At 39.4% G+C, this 17,901-nt stretch overlaps 1 protein-coding gene across 1 annotated transcript in view; it reads right to left on the reverse strand.

Annotated features, from left to right (window-relative positions):
• SMARCA1 (SWI/SNF related, matrix associated, actin dependent regulator of chromatin, subfamily a, member 1) overlaps nucleotides 1-16,568 on the reverse strand; it is a 33,547-nt gene extending 16,979 nt beyond the window's left edge. Inside the window, exons 1-14 of the mRNA XM_035541346.2 lie at nucleotides 16,410-16,568; nucleotides 13,401-13,487; nucleotides 9,914-10,080; nucleotides 8,876-8,976; nucleotides 8,651-8,751; nucleotides 7,603-7,782; nucleotides 6,030-6,185; nucleotides 5,660-5,791; nucleotides 4,858-4,926; nucleotides 4,016-4,125; nucleotides 3,063-3,289; nucleotides 2,386-2,507; nucleotides 1,844-1,996; nucleotides 545-677 (exon numbers count right to left, since the gene is read on the reverse strand). Of these exons, the coding sequence (XP_035397239.1) occupies nucleotides 545-677; nucleotides 1,844-1,996; nucleotides 2,386-2,507; nucleotides 3,063-3,289; nucleotides 4,016-4,125; nucleotides 4,858-4,926; nucleotides 5,660-5,791; nucleotides 6,030-6,185; nucleotides 7,603-7,782; nucleotides 8,651-8,751; nucleotides 8,876-8,976; nucleotides 9,914-10,080; nucleotides 13,401-13,487; nucleotides 16,410-16,508 (1,837 nt within the window). The 5' untranslated portion in view covers nucleotides 16,509-16,568. The remainder of the gene's footprint in view (nucleotides 1-544; nucleotides 678-1,843; nucleotides 1,997-2,385; nucleotides 2,508-3,062; nucleotides 3,290-4,015; nucleotides 4,126-4,857; nucleotides 4,927-5,659; nucleotides 5,792-6,029; nucleotides 6,186-7,602; nucleotides 7,783-8,650; nucleotides 8,752-8,875; nucleotides 8,977-9,913; nucleotides 10,081-13,400; nucleotides 13,488-16,409) is intronic.
• Between the last annotated feature and the right edge of the window lie 1,333 nt (nucleotides 16,569-17,901).

A 17,901-nucleotide genomic window follows, 5' to 3' on the forward strand; every position in this document is an offset into this window, starting at 1 on the left:
CCTGTCTCATCTTCATAGACCATCACAATTTTGACAATTATCCACTAAGTACACCACTCTCAGAAAAAAAGAAAAAAAATAAAGTCATATGGCTCAGAACCTGCACAAACTTAGGCAGATAACTTCAGGTTTTGACAAACTATTCTTCCCAGAGCTTCTAAACAAAGCCACACAAAGCAGTTTTAATGTTCAGAAAATTCAGATGTAGTAAAAAGCACTCCTACATAATTATCTTTCATGGAAGATATCTTTTTTCTCCTCTTTTTCACTGTCACAAGAACAAGTAATACCTACTTCAGCAGCACTTTCTTCATTTAGAGTCTTACTTTGAATCTAAGCCCACATCACTCAGGATAACAACTCCTTCAAAAATTAAGCTGAACAACTGAATAACTTATACATTATAATTTAAGTTGATTTAGTGTACTATTATTATACACAAGGCCTGTTTTCTCTCATACTGTATGCTTGTACAGTTATTTAACCCATAATTTAAAGGGACTGAACAATTCTGTCGCAGAAAAACATATAGAGCAGTTGATACCTTGTTGTATTACTATAGAGTCCAGTCTCAGTTTTATTTCAGCTCTTTCTACAATCCTCTCTTCAACAGTATTATCAGTGATTAGTCGGAACACCCGTACTGGTTTCTTTTGACCAATACGATGCGCACGATCCTAACAAACATAAATCAATGAGTGTTCAGCAGCAAATACAAGCAATATGCAGTTTGCTATATAAGCAGAAACATCAGACTGAAGCTAGCATAAATTCCTTGGCTCCTTCCTTACTCAACAGTATACAAGAGTTATCTACTTATATGTGGCTATTACACCTTTTAAGTCTGGGTCATTCTATTGCAATAAACACATCTACCTCATCATAAATGCAGAAAACTGAATGCCTGTCTGAACTGTACCTGGGAGGTGGAGATACAACTGCATATGCAGACAGACCTGCACTACATTCAGTTCACGTGGCAAAAGTATTGTCCTTTCACATCCCTAGCTTGATAGTATTAATTCCATGTGCAAAGTCATGTAGCAACAGCTTTAATAACAGAGCTGTCCCAAATTAGCTATATTAAAGCATCAGTATGCAGCTCACATTGTACAGGTCTAGTGCACAGCAAATGAAGTTAGGACAAACATACTTTATTTGTTTCTATCAAAACTTGTGCCTCTCCTCTCCAGAGAGCTTAAATAAAAATTTGTCCTCAGAAAAGAAAAAGAATAATCGTCCTTCAAACTGCTGGCACCAAAATTGAGTGTCCTTTAAAGAACAGTTGTTAAATCTTTTACTCTCCTGCATCATATTCAGTAGCTTCCTGAAAAACCTAAAGCTCACAAATCACCCTGGTCAGTTTCCAGGAATTTAGTCTACTATTGGTAATCAGTCTGCATCTCAAAAGAAGGCAGAGATATTCACAGTAAATACTTGATTCATTTCAGAACATTAGAAAACAGAACCAATAACCCCCCAAACATGCAAGAAGGCTCATGAGATTTTTTAATTCCAGAATTATAGACATTGATTTTAGAAATTAACTAGCAGTCAGAGAATATAAGGGTTTCTTTTCATAGTTTTGACCTTATTTGCTGGTACATTTATGCAGAAACAAGGTGGTTTGCAAAAGCATAAGCCTTCCAAAAGGGCTGAATATAATGCTGCATGCTTTTAATTCTCTACTATTTTGGAAATAGCCAAAGAATTATTCCTTATTTGACTCCTTAGTTTGTTGGTAATGAAGACAAAAACCAACAAAAATGCAGGTTCTGGAAATACTTATACAAAATTGAACAATCATAACTAATTACCACCATGTATTAGAAAATTAACTCACCATGGCTTGCAGATCTACTTGAGGGTTCCAATCTGAGTCATAGAGAATCACCACATCAGCAGTTGCCAAATTAATTCCTAGACCTCCAGCTCTGGTACTCAGCATGAAAATGAATTTACTGCTGTTGGGAGCATTAAATGTGTCTATTGCTTCCTAAAAGACAAGCGTCATTAATACATCAGAGCTGTTTCCAATATGTTAATTGCATTTCAGTGAAACTTCTTGGAAATTTAATTTTCAGAGCAAAAAATCTTTAACAGAGAATGTGGATATTTTCACTTGTGCAAACCTACTCCGAGTTAACAAATTATGAAGTTGTTCACTTAGTTGAGGAACACATGAAATCTACTTTACTATGAACTTATGGTTAGAAAAAGTATACAAACTCAGCTGCCTTTTTAAATTGTAACATTTTTTGTTTTTAACGTATTATTTCTTTTAAGGAATGATAACATATTTTAAGGAATTATAATCATCTGTAAATAACAGCTTCTTAATTTAATACTTAAAACAGACATTTCTTATTTACACATCTTTCCTACCTCTCTTTCTTCGTGTGGTGTCTGTCCATCAAGTCGGCAGTACTCATATCCACGCCACATACAATAGTCTTCCAAGATATCCAATAAACGAGTCATCTGGCTAAAAAGTAGAACTCTGGAACCTGACAGAACAACACAGAAGGTTTTGTTGTTGATTTTACATTTTTACATTACTCTCAGTATAGAGCTTACTATTGAACATCAGTAAGAACTCACGTGCAATATTCTGTACTATGCTAACTTAAGTCTTTCTTTTGAAGTTACTTTTCTGGTATTGATTTAACTTCTCCTCAAGGCCCATTGTTTGGTAATTTATACATAAGAACTATGCAGCTGAAGAAACAGAACAGAACATGTGAAAACATGCTAAGATAAGTAGCTGACAACTGGTGTACACAAACAAACTAATACTCTCATCAGAAATGCTCTTCAATACAGCAGGTAGAGACTTTTTCCTTCCCTTCTACTGCATCGTATCACTAGTCTTCCTCACCATTCCCGTAAGACCTCCTTCCCTCCATGTGTTAATATCTACTGAAAATAGAATTTCAACAAAAACCTCATTGAAAGTAATGAATGCTCTCACCGGAGAAGAGACAAGAATGAATCATGCAAGTTTTACAATGCAATTTTACTTATGATGACTATTCAGAGCGTTGTTTATAAGCACTACTCACCTTGCTCTCTGAGTTTTGCTAGCAGTTTATCCAGAACTAACATTTTACCACTGTTAGTGATGAGATGTGTGTCAGTGGTGTAAGGAGGGCCAGGCTCGGCACCATCAAATAGGTAAGGATGATTACAGCACTTCCGCAACTGCATCAGAATATTCAGCAGACGCATCTTATCCATTTTCCCAGCTGAATTTAGGATATCAATATCTTTCATCAAGATCCTTGTATACCTGAAGTTTTACAGGCAATTTTGAATAACTGTTTTCATTTTATACTTAAAACATAAATGAAACCCTGCAAATCCTGATTACTAATTACTGGAAGTGGGAGTCGGTTTTGTTCATATAATAAAATGGTTCATTATTTATAAAACTTGGAGAAAATATCTGACTGATAAGGATTTATAAATCCATACCTAACATAAAAGGCAACTTGTCATTGAGTGATAGTGATCTGTCATTTACTATGTTTTCTTACCATTTTCTTTTTTTTTTTTTTTTTTGACTATGAAGTCAATTAAGATATCACTGATTCTACTGAAGCCACTGCATTGACCTGAGATCTGCATAAAGAAATAGACTGAATTAAAAAAAAAAAAACACGTGCACTTCTTTCCTCACTTTTATTCTTGGTATGTGGCTCCTGAGGCCACATTAATTTCAACCTTGAGACTTTTACTGGCACGTATATATTTGGATCAAAAAATGAAACTTATTAGGCATACATTCTTTCAAATAAACTTGAGAGGAAAAGAATATTCTGCTTTATTCCTTCCATTCCTTTTTATTACAGTTCCTGAGCTCTCTGCAACTCGTGCACCCTTAAAATGCCCCAAAAACAGCTATAAATAGGCTTCTCCATTTGACTGTTTTAATATGCAACTACAAAAAAATCAGTATGAAGAGCTGTACTGTTCTTCATTAGAAAAGAATCTTACTTTAATGTGAATAACTCACCATTCCCTCTGCATTTTGCTGAGTCCAAGATAAATTTTTACTTCCTTCTTTGGAGGCAAACTCTTTTCTACTTCTGCTTTTATGCGACGTAATAAGAATGGCTTTAAAACCTACAAAAATTGAGTTTTTTCAAATATACATTTATTTAAAACTGATTGCCTCAAATAAAAGAATAGATTATTTTTTGTGACATTTATCCAAAACTAACCAATATCTATTGCTGTCATGGTGACTCCCTCAGAACAATTGTGCCACAGTCTGAAAAATTCAGTTGTCCACTACTAAGCTGCCAAGCTCACACTTGAAGTGTGTAACGTTACATTAAAATTGTCATACTCATCCCAGTTGCTGTACTGTGCACGGACCAAACCCATGAGCTCATAAAATCTATTTCCCTCTACAGTCTGTTTTATTACCACTAGAAGTGTATACAAAATACACCACTTCAAAGATAAGCAATATACACTGGACTTCCTTATGATTTATTTTATTACCCTACTATCTTGTGCACAGCAAAACAAAGATAAAGACGTGCCTTTTCAGGCTAGCCTGAAAGATGTATCAAGATAACATTCAGGATAATAAATAGTTTTCAAAAGGTCTCAAAATTCTCTTTGTATTTTATGTGCAGACTGTCTGCTTCAAACAGTAACATTACAGAAAGTAGTGACTAAAAAAAATAAGTTATGGTATTTCATTCATAAAAATTCAGGTGGCCATTTCTGTAAGTCAGTCCATGTTCATCTCTTCAACTTGGACTTAGATAAATATGTAAATACTCAGTTTTTCTTTGTTACTGTGTATGCTAATGAGAACACTTGATTAAGGCTTTAATTACTTACAGCATGAAGTCTTTCTACAAGCTTCTGATCACCAAGACAATTTTTAGTATCAAACCATGAGTCAAAATCCTGTGGGAAGAAACAGCACAAGTACAAACAGTTTATCGTTTGCCTTTTTAACGGACATACTGACTTTTTTGCTCCAAGAGCAACATAAATCTTGAGAAAAATGACTTCTGTGAGTGAAGGAAAATCAGGCCAAAATTCTGTGCCAGCTACCCAGCACATTATAACATTTAAGTCATCCAAACAACTCCACTAACAAAATATTATTACTATTCTCCACTTCCAACGTTATCTATGCTCACCAGAGGAATATTCAAGCTCTTATCCTTACTGCTTGTTTAATGATGGGCAAGAGTAAGAGAGAAAACAAAACCTTAAGAAGTAAATGTGATAGAAAACATGACAGCAAAAAAACACAGAAGTAATGCATGCATACAAGGGAGCATTAACAGTAAAAGAAGAGAAAGATGACTCAAATTCTAAATGAAAAAAGGCTTATGCCTATTTGGATGCTCCATATTCTTCCCTCTAAACTGCCTTCCCAAATTTTGCTTCACTTTGCATAATTCTAGAACTACGCAAAGTATTAGGTTTGTTATCACTAGCACTGCACTAACACAATGTATTGTTTTAACTATATAGTGCAAAAAACAGTCTATATCTCAGCAAGCCACAGAGCTTCAGCTGAAGCCAGGTCTTTCACATCTTACGTCTCTTACTAGGCTGGTCATTCTCTCCTGCAGAAACCAGCCTAAGAATGAAAATAACAAAATTTTACTTCCAAACCTCTACTTACATCTGCAGAATTAAAGACATCAGGTAAAAGGAAATTGAGCAATGCCCACAGCTCATGGAGGTTATTCTGTAAAGGTGTTCCAGTAAGCAGCAATCTGTTCGTTGTCTTGAACTCACGGACAATCTCTGACAGCTAGGAATACAAAAAATAGTTATCATCACATATTTGAGTATAATCAATTTTCATCTGTTTCTGAAACCTGAAACCATATGAACTGAATTTATAGACAGTGAGCTACGAAAAAGTCATATTCACAGCCTAACAGCTTACTGCTTATATTTAATACACCACACTTAACATTTGAAGTTTACTAAAATCAGGTGGAAACTTGTGTCAAAATATCTTAAGGATCAAATAATTTTAATTTTACCTTAGACTTCTCATTCTTTATTCTGTGGGCTTCATCAATTACCAGGTACCTCCAGTTAAATTTTTTGAAGACTGACTTCTCTTTAATTACCATTTCATATGATGTAACACAAACATCCCATTCACCAGGCATCATAACATCACGGATAAAGGCAGCCTACAGCAGAGCAATTGAATTAATAACATTTATAAATATATACAATATATTTGAAATTCAGTAAAACCTACCTCTGCCAACATTAACGAAGTACTAAGTTAGCACACAAAGGAAGTCTGAAAAATCTTTTGCATAACCAAAAATTACTGTAACAAAAGCTTTCAATCCTTTGCACTTTAGGCACAGACACCAAAAAAAAACAACAAATTCTTCTATTTGAAGTTCAATATTTACTCTCCAGTATTTTTTTCTGTAATTTAAACACAGTAAAAACTACCAATAATGAAAAAAACATCTAGACTATCCAGCCTAAAGACACACAATCCACAGCAAAGTGTTTTGAAACAGCCCACCTAGCCCACTCCTACCTCCTCTCTTTCCTAAAAATCTGTCTCCTCTGTCCCATTTATTGATAGGTATACAATATCCTTCATATGAAAAAGTCACAACATGCTGCTCTCCAATAACGTTTTTAGCAGGATGCATAGATGACCCTAACTAAAAGGACTGATGCAAAGGGTGTTGCCTCGAAGAAACACCTAATAAGGGAGTTCTCTATAGCACTCTGCACTGACTTGCTATTGCAACTATAAGCTCAGAGAGAGACTGTCTCTATGGTGGCTAAAGTTAAAAAAAAAAAATAGGAAATGAAAAGTTTTGACAATACCAACGTAAGACTCTGAAAGCATGGAAAGTATAAAGTGAAGGTACATGCTTCCCTTCACCACAATCTTAATTTCATCCCATATTGTGGTACAAGTATTATCAGATTCCAAATTAAAGCAATCTGGAAGCGAGTGTTCTTGTCAAATCTGACACTGCAGCACTGGAAGAAACTGTTCAAGTCATTGGCATGCCCAGCAGTTCCTCTCAGAAACAGGCAACCATGCAATCTGTATGAGGGTACCACAGAATTCACAGGAACCTCCAGGTCATTCCCCCCCTTAAGTAACAAACCACCCTATATCTAACTCAAAACCTTCACTATGAAAGATGAAAACTCTGTGATAGAATCCTAGTTAAAAGGCAAAGCATGGACATTACATGTAAGTACAGTCAACTAAAAAAAAGTGAAGAAAGAGGCAACAAGGTAAGGACAATAAAGAAAAATTAATAAATGCTGTGACAATGCAAATACAGAAGAAATAAAAAAATAGGTGCAAAAATCAAAGAGGAAGACAACAGAACAGGTGAGTAACAGACAGCTGCACCTTGATTCCAATCTATTATTTCACTTACTGATTTGCATTTTGTCCTCATAGTTACAAGTCTAACATTTTGCATTTTCAATGCTAATATAGTTAAAGATCACTGGAAAAAAACTGTAATTAAGGAAGTGGCTTACTGAGAGTTCCATGTCCCCAAATGCTACTTTCTGACAAATAACATATACTTCATTTCAATCTACAACACTTACTCTGGCATCTTTGTCTCCAATAAGGCAAACAGCACGTAACGATGGTACCCAGCGTTTAAATTCATTCATCCAATTGTGCAAAGTTGATTTTGGAACCAGGACCATGTGTGGCCCAGGAATGTTTCGGTAATGCTTCAGATAGCCTAATAATGCTATTGTTTGCAGAGTCTTACCAAGACCCTATACGGACAAAGAGGGGGAGAAGAAACTTTCTAAAACAAACTGCCATACAGAAATAGTTTCAAACAATTTTCTTAGTGTATCATTCTGCCACTAGAGCAGTATACAGCAAAATACACACAACAAGAGTTTGCAACACAGTATCTTTCATTATATTACAGTTCCAGATGTGAAAATCTACCTGTTGTAAAATGATCCATACTACTGCATATACAGTCACTACTATAGGTAGTTTAATGTTTGAATTTTGCTCAGAATAACTACTACTACTGAATGTTAATATCCATGTTATATACATATCTTGTTTAACTATTCAAAATTACTTTATTTTTACCAAATAATTTATAAAATACTTTTAAGATGTATTAAATTGAACTCCAGATGCAAAGAAAAGACATTATGATATTTATCAAAAGCATCAAAATCTTGGACATCAATCTTGCACGCATTCACCCTTCTCGGCAGTGCTGAAGAAAGACATTTGCACACCTCTGTTACATTTGAGCATTAACCACATATACAAAAAAAGAAATGGCAATTATACATTTCCATGTATTTGAAATATACACGGACTCTAAGTTACCATTGACACAACTGGGGCAGTAATTACTTGAATAATTCTACCTTTTCATCTACTTTTTACTATTAAGAGATTAATTTAATGCACAAATGCCATAATTTACATTCACTCTTAAGTACTTGGGTAACTGAAGGATATACAAATCAGAATCATTTAGGTTGAAGAAGACCTCTCAGATCTAGTCCAACCTTTAGCCTAGCTTTGCCAAATCCACCATTAAACCACGTCACTAAAATGAGTGTCAGAAAACGATGGTTAAGTTACACAAAAAAAAAGATTGCTGCTTACCATTTCATCTGCCAGAATGCCATTAACACCATTTTCATACAGTGAGATCATCCAGTTCAAACCTCTAACCTGATAATCTCTTAGTGTTCCTCCTTTCACATCTGTAAATGTAAGATTCCTCTAAGTAGAAAAATACAAATTCTGAGTATAAAATTTTAATTGTGTTCTGCTCATCAGCTTTTAACTACATCAAAGCAATCAGCAAGCCATCAGTAGAACACTTACACGAAGGAGACTCCTCAAATCGGATGCACACATTAGATGTTTTCCGACTTTCTGACAATAGCTCTTCATCTTCTTCTTGTTCTGTGCGCCTGTGACGATAGCTGAAGAACACAAGTTGTGTGTACATGAAAATTTCAAACTTTTAAAACTAAGTAAGAACTTACAAGAAAACCAAGTAATTTACCTACAATGTGCCTGTATGTTCTAGCACCCTGACCTTTGACTAAAGTCACATCCTATTAATTCACTGTTCCTCCTGGCTCATTCCAGCTTTAACTGAAAGGCTGATGTGAATCTCTCTCCTCCATAGTCATAGCCATACTCTAACAAGTACCACGAGTTCTCTGAGGCACTTTTTAATGAGCAACACGGAAATACAACACCCTTAGCCTTAGAATCAACTACCTGGTAAGTATACCGTTCAGAAGATCCACACATTTGATCCCCAAAATATTTTTTTAACGATTGATAAGACACAAAACATCACTTGGTTAACATTCCAGAAATTTGGTGTTAGCTATGACAAGACTCCTCACAAACACTACTTGCAGGGTGTGTCTGGATTAGTGACTAATGTAGAAGGACTTGTGCAGTGAGGCAATTCATGCTGAGGATCCAACATCCACATTACTTGCATGTTTTGTTATTTTAACTTGATTTAATTCCACTCTGGTCCCACTGACATGTCCACTAGCAGCTGGAGCATACCAGGTGCATTTCTGGAGCGCATCTTCTGGTTTACTGTCATGCAAAATAAATTCAATTCATGCCATCCAAAACCACTCCACAATATAGACCAGAATACGGTAAACGGCAATAAACAAGGATTTTATTTCAGAAGTGCCCTCTTGATCCAAGCTCATACTAACATATATGAACCAGTATACGTATATCAACCCATTTTTAATGGAATTATGATACACCATTAATAGGAAAAGTTCTGGACTCAAAGCACAATCTCTATGCTATTAAATATGTGTATTAAAGTGAATAATTAGCTTGAAACTATAGCAAGTCAGAAATAAGAATAAGACATACTCCCCAGCTGAAATCAAACACTGCTTTTCATCTTTCTTTATCCGTGGCCGTCCCAGCTTGACTTTCAAAGGAGAGGTTGGTGATTTTTGTGCCGCAGGCTGGATAAAATGTGCAAAGAGTTCTGTCTGCTTCAGGAGGAACTCAAATCTTTTTGCTCTATCCGCTTTCTGGTTTCCGAAGTGGGAAGAAATATGAAAAAAAGAAAAATCAATGATTTAATTTTAAAATGTATTTTTATTAAGAAACAGAATTGAGACACTCATGAAGGCAACTTATACAAGCAAAGACCGATAAGACCACCTGCTTACTCTTAGCCAATTAAGAAGGCTACAAGCATCATGAAATAGCTCTTGAGCTGCTTCAGATTTCAGCTTAGCATGAATTGCTTTAGAGCACCCCGATGTGACTTCTGGTAGTTCAAAAGACCCTTCATGAAAACCAGAGCAATCTGGAAGACAATCAAGAGCTGATACCCTCCTCCCAGCAACTCATCCCCATTCAAAACCCCAAAATTAGCGAAAACAACTCAAAAAGAGTTTACTCATGTATTCCTTAAGCCTGCAGAGCACACGAGTAATCGTGAGGGCATGTTTTAAAGGATTCTGCACAGAAGATATTTAAAAAGTACAGTTCTGACTTGCGGTAGAAGAGGAAATCCGAGCCTTGCTCATGTCAGTGACAAAACTTCCATCGACTTCAAGGTTATCAGGACTACATCCAAGACAACATTGTGGTAGCTCTGCTTTTGGAAGTATGACTAAAGTAACAGGGATGCACAAGCTCAACACTGCTTGCACTGAAGTTCGTGACTTTTGCTGTCAGATTTCAAAAGGATCTGGTTGATGCTTGCCTGAACATGAGCCAGCAGTGTGCCCAGGTGGCCAAGAAGGCCAACAGCACCCTGCTTTGTATCAGGAATAGTGCAGCCAGCAGGACCAGGCAGGTGATCGTCCCCCCATACTCTGCTCCGGTGAGGCCGCACCTCGAGTGCTGGGCTCAGCTTTGGACCCCTCACTACAAGGGCATCGAGGCCCTGAAGCTTGTCCAGAGAAGGGCTATGAAGCTGGTGAAGAGCCTGAAACACAAGTCCTGTGATGAACAGCTGAGGGGACTAGGGATGTTTAGTCTGGAGAAGAGGAGGCTGAGGGCAGACCTCATTGCTCTCTACAACTCCCTGAAAGGAGGTGTGGGGAGCTGGGGCTCAGCCTCTTCTCGCAGATAACTGTGATAGTACTAGAGGGAATGGCCTCACGTTGCACCAGGAGAGGTTCAGGTTGGAAATTAGGAGACATTTCTCCTCAGAAAGAGTGGTCAGGTGTTGGAATAGGTTGCACAAGGAGTTGGTGGCATCAGTATCCCTGAGGGTGTTCAAGAAAAGGTTAGGGACATGGTTTAGTGGGTGACAGTAGTAGCAGGGGAATGGCTGGACCAGACGATCTGGAAGGTCTCTTCCAGCCTTAGTGATTCTTTATTACTTATTACATTTGTGACAAGGCATATGCACACATCTATATCAACATACTAAAACATGTCATCCTCTCTATATAAAAAACTTGATTTTCAAAGAAAAATAGGGTAAAAGGCAAATGCTACCAGATAGAACATAATTGCTATCAGTCTTTCTATGCCATTTCTAAGCATCATGTAACACTCTACCATTTAACGCAATTTTCGTGTGATCTCATTTATCTACCTTGCCGTAAGCTAGAGAAGTGAAACTAGTTTTGTACCATAACCTTTTTAGAAAAGTGTGAGCAAAGCTTTTCTGTGGGTAACTTACAAGTGTAACCGCTCTAACAGCTGTAACACCAATCAAAGAAAAAGGCATTAAAAATGAACGTGCATGCAATGCAACATCTTGCCACATGAGGGCAATGTATTTACAATGCATTTATTTTAAAAGTGGATGACTTATGACCAAATAAACATTATCCAGCTCATTCTCAAACAAGTTTGTGTCTTATGTCTAGAAAAAATAGTTATTAATTCAGGTAGTTATCAATTTGTGATAGTCATACTCTTCCCTGGACCACACAAATTCTGCTGGAATTCTTAAGCATGCATTTAATGCTAGATCTTTTAACATAGATGCAGCAGGACACCGATTCCCAGCTTTATCCAAGAACTTCATACGTGTGTCACTCAAGAACAAAGTTTGCAGTGTCCACCTGGTTTCTTCCTCTATGTAATACAGGAGAGATCTTCTCTCTTCTCCAGCACCATAAGCTCCCTAAATTTTGGACATGGATAGATCCTCTTTTGCATTGTTATGAATCATATTATGAGGAATGTCAATATTTAAACCCTTTGTATTTTTATATGACAAGAAACTGGCAGCTTCAGTACTTCTTTTATTTAGAGAACAACTTACAGAAGCCTCTGACATGACTTGTGAGGTCAAAGAACTATCAGATATTCAAAACCAAAACAGTGGTGTCAAGCGTAAAATGCAGTTGACTAGAAACTCCTTACCACAGGAGGGTCTCAATATTAAATCTACCTAAGAAAAAAAGAAAGTGATCAAATCCATCGTGGGGAAAAAAAACACTGGCACCTACTGAGTACAAAAAACACAACCTCCAACTCCAGAAATCAACACAGACAAAAATACTTGTGAGAACTATCACAGAGATAAAGACAGGGAGATCACTCACCAATTACCATTACACGTAAAATAAACTCAGCATAAGGAAGAATAATACAGTTTACTGACAATTGATAACAGACTAGAGCAGTGAAAACAAAAAGCAGCCTAAAAACATCTTCCCTCCTTCCACCCTCTTCTAATTCCTCTCCCAGGCAGCACAGAGAAAGGAGGGTTGTAGTCAGACCCCAACACTTCTCTCCACTTCTCCACATCGGGGTCCTTCCCAAAGGATGCCATCCTTCACAAACTGATCCTCTGTGGGCTGCCCACCGGCAGCAGCTCTTCAGGAACGCCTCCATATGGATCTGTACCACAGGGCCCCCCGCTGCAGCATGGAGATCTGCTCTGCTGTGGGACTCATGGGCTGCAAGGGGACAGCCTGCTCCACCATGGGCTGCAGGTGAACCTCTGCTCCAACACCTGGAGCACCTCCTGCCCTCCTCCTTGGCATCCGCAGGGCTGGTTCTCTCACACTGTCTCACCCCTCTCTCCCAGCTGCTGTTGTACAGCTGTTTCCCTCCCCCCCCCCCCCCCCTTCTTAAACCTGCTCTCAGAGGCACCACTGGCATCACCCATGGTCTCAGCTCTGGCCAGCAGCAGGTGCTTTTTGGAGCCAGCTCTTCTCTAAGAGGGGGCAGCTTCTGGACTCCTCCCAAATGCCATCCCTGCAACACCCCTGCTACCAAAACGTTACCCCATAAGCCCAACACATCCATTTGTTTTCCTTTTCTGACACACCCTGCCTACAGTAATTTTTCGTTACTTGCAACTTTATTGACCTAATTCAAGCAAAAAAGGTGTCAGAAAAGCTGCAGTATGCTTTGTTGTGAAAACACTTACCATCTTCTCTTCATATTCTGGATCAATTTCTTTTTCAGGCCTAGCCGCCTTTGGAGGAGGTTTGAGTTGAAATGGAGGATCATTTTTCTGAAATTCAAATTGTAAACACTCATAAATATCAGTATCTTTATTTAAGAAAGCAGAAATCATTACCTTTTAAAAATCTGATACTTCAACAGGGAGTGACTGCATTAGTCACACTACTTCACCAAAAAGAGAACCAGTTATCTATGATGTAACTGAAGAATGACCAGATAAAAATTTAAATAGAAGGTGAGTCTCATTCTCATGTTTTTTTCCGGAAATAGGATCCAAGGTGGAAGAAATGAAGGAAAGTACTAAAAAAGGGCCAAGCTTCCTTTTTCATGGAGAAGTTATTCTCAGCTGAAAAACCTCAAAGCATATTTCTACAAATTCAACTACTACTTGTTTTACAAAAAAAGAAAAGCTAGCTAGCAAAAGTCATAATGCTGGCAGAATATCATTTCTAAAAAAAAGTATCACAGGAAAAAGTGTTTTGTGCAGTTGCTTTCCCCACCACCACCACCTAATTCAGTTTTGAAGTATGCCTTTTTACACATCTTCAAGTAAAAATTATTAAATACTTCCATTTTTGAGATGCACTAAAAGATAAAAAGTGTTTTTGAAACATATTTAACAATCTGAAAGGAACAGGCCAAGTGCATGCCTGCATAAAAGCAGGGTCAGAGGTTGGCAAGAGCCTTAAGCATCAGCCCACTATAAACACAACAAAATGAAATAACCTAAACTGTACAGGATCAGGTAGCAAAAACAGACCAAAACGGTACTAAACACATAAAGCTTGTAAAGCAGCATTCTACTTCAATTCCAGAACCGTTACTGATAAATATATATGCCAACTTACTCTTTAACATAAGGCAGAAGGATACAAATAGGATAGATGTTTTCTAAAGCTCTAAAATACCTTTTAAGTTTTGGCCCGAAGACGTAAGTCTCAGCAAAGATGAACAGCACTAAGTGTATAACGAAGCTGTTTGACGATTCAACGATTTTCTAAAAGCCCCAGTTCACTTTTACAAGACCAAATGATTATGTCAAAAGCAGGCAGCATCCAAGACTTCCTACGGAAAGTCACTCACAACTTCTTCAATCATATAGGTAACTAAATGCAACAGCCATGTCTCCGGGACAAAGTAGAACAGTTCTGTGTGCTACAAATCCTTTCTGGCTGCAACGAGTTGCTCAAGTAACTTATCAACTAAGTTATCTTGCTAAGTCTCCGGGGCAGATGGCTCTAACAGGGGTTCTGCTGTTACATTTCCCCAGAACAAAACTTCATGGTGGCACACTGAACACACTTGATTTGTGTATTTGTGAATAACACATTTCTTGAGTTAAACAAGTAAACAAACTGACATTAAAAGTTACTGCAGCTACAAGGCTTCAGGTCCTACACCTTGACTCTCAGTAGGAAACACATTTCTGTCCCTGCTCCCCTCACTGCAGTGGAGCTGTGGAACACTGATGACCCCAAAATATTAGAGAAAAAAAAACACAAATAGAAGGAGACTACCAAAAACTGATGAAAAGACAATGTAAGACACATGCATCCTTTCTCTTCTGAGAGTTTACAAGGGAAAAGCAAGTTGTACTTTAATTAAAATGCTATTCTTCATTCAAAAGTTACTCTGTGCTGGTGGAGCTGGACACGTAGTAGGAACGCGCATCATCTCTGAACTTGCTTCTGGGTAATATTCTGAGTTATTAAAACCTAAACCTTGCCAATTATTAAATTCTGATATTAATAATACCACCTCTTTTACTACCAACAATATCACGTACCTAACATAACCCAGAATCACAAAATATTTCAAGTTTATGGGAGTTTTACCCTAAAAACTGCAGAACGCATCTTCGTCGCTTAAAGCGCCGATTTAACAGGAAATAGGAAGACCAGCAGAATCCTCACTGCAAACAATTAAAGCAGCAAAAGAGGACTTTTGCTTTTAACTCACTTTGTTCATGGAGCTGGCTGGTAACAGCCTGCTTCTAATGCAGAAAAGTCTTCCATGACAGATGAAACCCTAGATAGAAGCCCCCTGAGAAATGGTGCCATTTAAATCCCCACAATAAACAGGACTGTGCAACAGCTTCCAAAATAACAGACCTCGGCTGCTTCAAGGATCCAAAATACTTCACCTTGAAACCTCTGCCCACCAGCCTAAGTGGAGTTACCAGCTCCCAGCAGAGATGTAAATCAGTGAAAGGGGCAAGGAGCTCAACAGGCTGATATTAACATTGCTATCATGCAGGTTCCTAACTGTGTAGTACTCAGCGGACCCGTGGCCCAGCTGAAGTGAAATTCCATGGTCTAAGAATTCAAAGAGCACTCACCAACACTTTCCCTTAAGAAACATGATGATCAGCATGGCACAGCAGCACAACGTTGGTAATATTCTAAACCATTAACTGCTTTCAAATGATTTATAGAGAGTCTCTAAACATTTAATACTTTTTTTGCATCAGTTAAGATAAAATCTTGCAGAATAAGCTGTAGGCTAGAACAGAAACCCTTAAACTTTTTCCTCCCCTTAACACTGCTACAGCATATTTCATAGCCCTTCCTGCACCAAGGTAACGAAATACAGGATTTGGCATCCTTTTGGGACAGAAGGTGACTTCCACTAGCTGGAATTTCGGCCCTGACCCCGCAACACCAGCACTTCCCGCAGGTTTCTGCGGCAGGCAGGGCACACGACCACTGCCCATAAGGCAGCGCCCGCAGCATCCATCCCTCGGGCCGAGCCCCGCTCCGCTTCCAAGGACACCCGACCACGACCCCCGGCACCTCACCGGGGGTCCTGCCGCGACCCTTCCCCAAAAACATAAAAATAAAACGGGACCGGCAGGAGGCCGGCGGCCGCCCTCGCCCTGCCGAGGGGCGCAGCCCGAGGAGCGGCGCCGAGGGGAGCGGCCCGGCCGCCGCCCCACACCCGCCCGGGGCTGCCCCCGACCCCGCAGCGGTACCTCCTCGGAGCCGGGCTCCTGCGCAGCGGAGGTGGAGGGCACCTCGCCGTCCGACCGGGTGGCCGTAAGAACTCCTGGGCTACCGGGGCCGGGATCCATTTTGTGCGCGGCCCCTCCGCCCCTAAAACGCGGCGGCTCCGCCCCGCGCAGGCCTCGCGAGGCTTCCGTGAGAGGGGCCGGGGTGTGCTGAGGGTCCCCGGGCCAGGCTGGGGGTCCGCGGGCTGGGCACGGCGGGCGTGCCCCGTGCAGGTCTCAGTGCTTCTGCCTGAGGCTCTTCCTTGGTGCTGGAGCCCTGTGGAGGCGGCAGGGATGTGATAAAGGATGGCCCAGGCCGTGCCCCAGGAGGAGAGCCGCCTCTTCATGCCTTCAGGGCTAATGCGTGTCCTAAAGCGCGGGCCCTATAGCAGGTGTAGCTTGTAGGGAGAACAAAGATTTATGTTTCCTGAAGGCCTGCCTCATTCAGCAGTGTGTGTGTCTGATGGTGGAAATGGCACTAATGGAGCAGCTCCGGACGGCTCCTCACGCAGTGTGTCCAGATTGCCAGCTGCTGAGCTGCAATTTTGTTCGTGCTGCTGAAGGAAACCCAAAACAGCCCTTGGGACGCCACACAGGAAAAGATGGGAGCTTCAAATCGGGTGTTTTGCCCAATGACTACTCACAAAGGCAATACTGCAAGCTTTTTGTCCTCAGAAAGATCAAACCCCAGCCCTGTAGGCAGAGCGAGGCATAATTGTTTTCTCCTTCTAATAACAAGCCCAGCAGCTCATCAAGATCTTCCTGCATAAATCAACAACTGAGCTGAACAAACGGGCTGTGTGGCTCATGCCCTGCGTTTAGACAGACCTCAGAGACGTCTCTTCTATATATACCTTGATTCCAATCAAAGGTGCAATTTGTGAAGCATTGCTCTGCAGTTCTGAACTGATCCCATGACCGCCTGATTATTCTGAAATGGAGCATCTCATCTAAGTGATGGTTCCGCATACAAAATTTAAGCCCCAAACTCTCATTTTCCCTGTTGTGAGACATCTGCAAAACAGTGCTCTTCCAAATTACTTAGCACCCTATTGCCATCTGCCCCTGTTGCATAGTTTGCAACAGGACAAGGCCCACAGCACCTGCAGTAGCCCTTCCATCTGATTCATTTATAAAGGCTTTGGGAAGTACATTTTTCTTAGCACAATTGAGATGAGTGACATGACTGGTTTTTAGACAGTAATCCAAATAGCTTTTCCAAGCAGGGCTCTCTAGAAAACAAAGCTTAACACCAGCTATGCAACAGGTCTTTAAGGTGGGAAAATTCCAGTCTCTGATGCATTTGTTCTTAGACTTTACAGAAAATAGCCTACTAACTGTTTTTTAGTATCTTGCTTTCCTACTGCAGTTTCAAATCCTTGTAGCTTCTGTTTATACAAAACACTCTCAAGTGTTTCTCACAGCTTGCTTTTTACTTGCAATTCGCAGGAATATTATGTGCTGTACAAAACAGTCA

This window comes from Cygnus atratus, chromosome 13 (genome assembly GCF_013377495.2).
Source record: "Cygnus atratus isolate AKBS03 ecotype Queensland, Australia chromosome 13, CAtr_DNAZoo_HiC_assembly, whole genome shotgun sequence".
Lineage (NCBI taxonomy): Eukaryota > Metazoa > Chordata > Aves > Anseriformes > Anatidae > Cygnus > Cygnus atratus.